Source organism: Mustela nivalis (genome assembly GCF_964662115.1).
Source record: "Mustela nivalis genome assembly, chromosome: 12".
Lineage (NCBI taxonomy): Eukaryota > Metazoa > Chordata > Mammalia > Carnivora > Mustelidae > Mustela > Mustela nivalis.
In genome coordinates this window covers 60,549,100-60,555,099 of record NC_139031.1, presented here as the reverse complement: position 1 = coordinate 60,555,099, position 6,000 = coordinate 60,549,100, and the positions used below count along the sequence as shown (strand labels likewise).

Genomic DNA, 6,000 nt, shown 5'->3' with positions numbered 1-6,000 from the left:
GGTCATTTGTCCATAATGATTAATGTGGTGGCCTCAGCAGACTTGTAAAGTTAAGGTTTGCATTTCTCAAACTTTCTCAGTTGAAGTTCTTAAAAAAAAAAAAAAAGAAAAAAAAGAAAAGAAAAAGACTAAGGAACAGGCAATACAGTAGAAAAAGGTTTGGATATTCACTGAAGTTTTTTTTTTTTTTTTTAAACCCATGTATGAACAGCAAATAATGCAAATTTAAAAAGTACACATGAATAGATGAAAATGACTTCCATGTTTATGTTTGTCAGCAACATAGTTATTTACAAATAACCCATATGAGAATGTAAAAAAAGCATATTACATCTTCACATGCCATCTGTATTAACTGAATAAAGCTTAGTGACATTTTCAAATCTGTAGTTAATTGTACATAGACATTTTGTGCGTTAAAAAAGAAATGTACATAATTTAAAATAAATTACATTACACAATTTACAAAGTAATATTAACAAAAACTTCTTAGACAGCTGCCTCCTAACTTAAACAAAATAAATATTCAGGTAATTAAATTAAAAAACCACATTTAGGGGATTATAATTTATATAAAGACATATTGCAAATTTAATAAAGTTATATTTTACAATGACCGATACTGATCTCTTCAAATCTCTGTGCTACAAAGAGTCAGGAAAAAGTACCAGAAAGGGAATCATAATGTTTAATTTTTAAAAATAAACCTAGATAGACTGCTGAAAAATAGTTGTGAAAATTTCATTGAGGGTTCAAAGTAGATGCTCTAGAAACTACTGAATTAAAAAAAAAAAAGTCTACAAAACACAATAAGACTGACAGTTATATTCTAAATAGACTAGAGATTCTGACCGCTGAAAACATGACTGCCACAAACTAAAAGTCTTCATATACTGCCCGTTTTAAGACCTGGCTTGGTAGAAGCATGAAAACCTAAAACTACAAAGTTAACTCTAGCCACTTAGGATTTGTTTTACTCATTTAATAATGTAGACCTAACCATTTCCAGTGTTCTGCTGATACAGAATTACCGTTAATCACACTGCAAAACATCCTTTTTCTAAAGAGTCAGGTTTGCTAGGCCCACACTCCAGCTTCAGACCCTGAAATCCTCTTCAGTCATGGCCACCTGAAGGGAAGGAGGGGGTGGGACAGGCAGGTGTTTTTGTTCTCACATTAGCCCCAGGAAAACTCACTTTTTGACAAGATGCTTCACAGATTTGTTCCTATCCTGCTCTCCTTTCAACACCCTCAGTCTCAGTGGGGAAAATATCACACGAAACATTTGAATTTGGTAATATTTTACAAATAGATCTCAGATCATTTTGGAGGCATGATTCTTGGGAATCTATTCAAACTCCAAATAAGTCTGGGAACAGGCTGTCCTTCCTACAAGGTACAGGCCTGTCTTACTGTCCTTTAGGGTGGGTCATGAATACAGAAGCAAGGTGGAGGTAGGAGCATACGGAGTCCTACTAAATAGAGTATAAAAATGGGCATATTTACAGAAGGTCTTTTTTTGAGGGGGGCATGTCTTCTACATCTTTCCTTACCTTTTTACTCATGTCTGTAAGCAGTACATTTAGTTTAAATCAAGATGTTCACACTCCTAGTGACACTTTACTAAAGGTAAGTAATATAGACCTTCATCTTCCCCGCCCCCCACCACCTTATTTAAAAATTTGAGCGTGTTTAGTAGAAGCTAGTTCTGAGAGAAGTCCGTAAGATTAAGTTGTAAGCAGACTAGAGACCAGAGGATATCATTATAAAGAAGCAAAAGTATGATTTGGAGGAGGTAAAATAAATAAACGAAACTGAGAGGTGTTAATCCCTGTAAGAAGTTCTGGGTAAGTGACTTTATCTTGAAAAGTCCGGGAACGTAGCAGGGTTCTGGTTCAGCCACAGTGAACGTTGCTACCTCCCTTGGGTGGAGGAGGATTACAGCAAAGCCTAAGAGCATAGCCTGAGACACGGACGTTCCATCAGGAAAAATACCACACTGGAAGCAAATCCAGAGTGAAGAGTGATTTAAGTGCTTTCTTTACTGATGAAACATTTTCCCTTCTTCTGAGTATCTGAGATATGTAGGTATACAAAAGCCATGAGTAACTGTATTACAGTGCCCAGCAGAGGGTCTTACATATGATAATTCCAAGAAATATGTCATGTTATGAGTAACTTGTGCTTTGTTATAAGTAATTAAGAACATGCGTTTATGCACTGCTTTTCAAATCTGCTTTAAGGTACATGGTAGTGTCCTCAAAAAGGCTTTCAAATAAGAATTATGGTCCATATCTTAGATTAGGTACTGATAAATCAACTCCTTTCAAGAGAGATCAGTTGTGCCAATTCTATGTGGTTTATACTGAAATAGTCCAACAAAATAGCATATAAAACTGTGTCATTATTTTCCTTTTCTTCTTTTTTTAACCAAGTCAACCTTCATATTTATAGAGCAGTAGTTCTAAATCTTTTTGGGCTCGCAGGCCATTTTGATAAGGCAAAAGTGTCAACAGACCAGTTACTACTATATTCCCCTCCTGAATTGTCAGAATGAACAGGAGGAATAAGGTTTTGATGAAATTCCAGTAACATACTTATTATTGACTGATGCCAGGAACAAAAATAAGGCTATTATCATGTTCTAAACATGAATAAAGTAACCTTCATTTGTCCAAAATAGCTAGCTGGCTACATGCCCTTCCTTTTATTTTTCTAATAAGAGGGTACCTGGTATTTATCCTAGTGGTGAACTTCCAGTATGTTCCCTAGTTTTAGGTCCCATTGAACCTAGTTTCCTCTGGGTATGTAGTATTATAAAATTTAATTCACTTATGAACAAAACATGTATTTTCATAAAATTTTATTTTGATCAATTCATTCTTACGGGACGGGTTGGATGACACTGATCTGCCTTCTGAATTAATGACATTTTACAGTATCCTAAGTATAGCTTTTGTAGCAACAATATATTATTCAGTAATTTCAAAGTTATTAGGTTTTACATACTGTTAGCTAAATTCTTCAAGTAATTACAAAAGATTCTTTCTCAACTATTTTGGACAAATGGAGTTCATTTTATTCACAGAGACCAACTTGAGGATATCTGAAAGACCCCTGAGTACATAGACTAGCAATCACAGTTTTAGAGCAACGGTATTATTTTTGTCTTCCTCTTCAATAAGACTGATGCAATGGAGTTTGCTTTTATGCTTCGCCTTGTTTAAATCCTTGGTTTAAAGTAAAATTCTCCTCTTTGTGACCACCTGTTTGCTTTGATATGATTGCTTTGCCTAATACAGTGAGTAAGGCATGCATGCTTTCCACATTTAATTCATATTAATTAACTCAGGGAGAAATCTGTTCGTTTTGGGGACAAAGACCTATCCTAATCAGATGCCTTTTTGTAATCTTTGCAAATACTTTAATGAACAGCAGGGGGAGTCCAAACTCTACTTGAAGGTAAAACACCCTCTAGTCTAAACCAGTTTTATAGCAATACAGCTGTTTAAGATAGAGTAGCTTATTACATTATTTTTTAAAGGACCTGAAAACTTAATGTCCTCCCCTCTACCAAAGCTTGTTGCAGTAAATGTTGCCTGAAAAATGGAATTGCTTTTTAATGGCACCATTTGATTTTTTTTTTTTTTCCATGAAGTTTGCCAAATTAGATAGTATTTCACTGTGCCATTCCCAGGGCTACATGTGTGAAAAATATAACTACTTAAAAAACAGTGATAAAGTTTAATGACAATTTTTCACCTTTGAAATTAAACACTGATGGCATTCTAAGGGTGAATGAATGAAAGCAAAAGATACAATAGAGAGGTAAGCACTGAGAAAACTACTAGACCAGTGGTTTGCAAAGCACAACCTGCAAATGTAGCATGCTGACTGTTGTCACCGAGGTTCACTGGAAAACAGCCATGCTCATTCTTCTTTGTATCGTGTATTGTCTACACTTGCCTCCTTACGATGATGGAACTGAGCAGGTGCAACACAGACCTGGCGGAAAATACCTACTATCTGGCCCTTCACGGAAAAAGTTTGCCACACTTGGTCTAGATAGTTAATGAAGCCCCACGCACACTATTTACTCTTTTTTGAACATTTAAAGTTTTAAAATACTACAAAGTCTGCTTCAAATTTTACCAGTGAGAAAGACCAAATGATGGATACATTTGATGCGAAACTAGGAAAAACAAATCTGGGAAAAAGAAAAATCACAGGATTTTGAGTTGTTTTAGTTAAAAAAATGATCAGGATGTTATTTTCTCCATCTGCTCAAAATTAAAAAGACAACTGGCTCCTTTTTTTCTTTTCTTTTCTTTTTTTAACAAAGGTAACAAATATAAAAATCTAGTCGTAAACCACCTTCAAAGTACAATTAAAAACCAACTAGAGGGATCCATCTTTTGAAGGGTTAATGAGTTCGGGATTAGAACATTGAAATCACCGCCACGTTGTCGATTTCACAATGGCTGCAGCAATGAGGAAGAGCATAGACAGCAGGTGTAATAGCTATTTCCATCCTGTAGCCATTCAAACTGAACTTTAATCTCTTCCGGATGTAAGAACTTGAAAATGGCTCCATGACACTCTTAGCACAGGTGTCTTCATCCCATATGAAAAGAGGCAGTTTCTATGGCAATCCTGGTTAAGTGCCTATCATGCTGCACTAATATAGTGCAAAAATGTGCCTTCCATAGAGCAAAAGAGATGCAGTCAACCAGTTTGAAAATTAGGGAAAGTAGAAATGTATTAACACAAGCAAATTAGTTTTCCAGACAATAACCACTATAAAATACTGAACTTGAGGACTTTTTTTTTTTTTCTCTAAGATACTAGTACATGTCCAGCATTCGTACTTTGGAGAAAGACAAGAGTTAAGTCTTATAAAAGAGTCTTTGCCTCTGAAATGCAGGTTAATGAAAGCTACCATCAACCACCAAGATGCTGAACTTACTCAATGGATTCTCTGCTCAGTTTAGAGCTTATCTCTTATTCACCATTAAAACTGCTTATTAACAAGTACATAGTCTGACATAGTAATGTGTATCATTCAATTGAGTATACGTGTTGTTATGTTGACTATAATATTGTAGAGATCTTGGTATAAACTCTTCATGCTAAAATGTTACTATGGGTTAACACTGCCGACAGAGGTTTGCATCAGGTATTCTAACTGACCAATTCCACAACTGTATTTTAGAGATGAAAGTGAATGGTCAGTTGGTAGATTTCTGAAAAGATCACAAAAAAACTCTCAGAATGCAGCCTGTAGTCAACTGAATCTCCTAGAATTCTCATCGCTGATTTTTAATTTTTACATAAGTGGTACTATCTTGATATCTCCATTGGCACTGATTTTCATTCTTTGATGCTCTTTTAAAAAGTTACAATGCATTTGAATTCACACAGTATGAAGAGCTTTGTGGCTGCTGGATGTCTACTGCAAAGTCAGAAAGCTGAAACTGGTTGTTGCCCGGGTAAGTTCTATTCTACATATCTGCATCTCCATCGTAGGCTAAGGTTAAAGGTTTCAGTCTGTTGTTTTGCCTTCTTTGGGGTTTCTTTGGCTTTTTGCTGTAGATAATAATAAAAGTAATTGGAGAAGGAAAATCAGTCTCTCATTGTAAATTTTACTGTCTTAAATGAAAAATGCAAGCTATATTGATAAAGTTGCCTAACTGCCTAATGACCTAAATTCAACCTTAAAATTTGATTTTCTGGTATCTTTGAATTTCTTACTTAATGCTCTGAATAAACCTGAAATAGAACCCATCAAATATTTTATTATCCTGCAAAAGAATTATCAAAGGAAATTTCTCACTAACAATGGAAATAATACTATAGTAAAATCATTAATATTTGACCAGAAATCTTTGTAAATAATACACAATTTATAATACATGTTTAAAAAGATAGAGGAGTAAAATTAGGTATCACCATAATCTTTCTCCAGTAGTAATTCAGTATCAAACTTCATAGTTCACGATA

At 34.8% G+C, this 6,000-nt stretch overlaps 1 protein-coding gene across 1 annotated transcript in view; it reads right to left on the bottom strand.

Annotated features, from left to right (window-relative positions):
* Positions 1 to 246: 246 nt before the first annotated feature.
* The window catches only part of THSD7A (thrombospondin type 1 domain containing 7A), a 453,551-nt gene continuing 447,797 nt past the window's right edge, over positions 247 to 6,000 (bottom strand). The window contains exon 27 of the mRNA XM_082693331.1: positions 247 to 5,586. Within this exon, the coding sequence (XP_082549457.1) occupies positions 5,502 to 5,586 (85 nt within the window). The 3' untranslated portion in view covers positions 247 to 5,501. The remainder of the gene's footprint in view (positions 5,587 to 6,000) is intronic.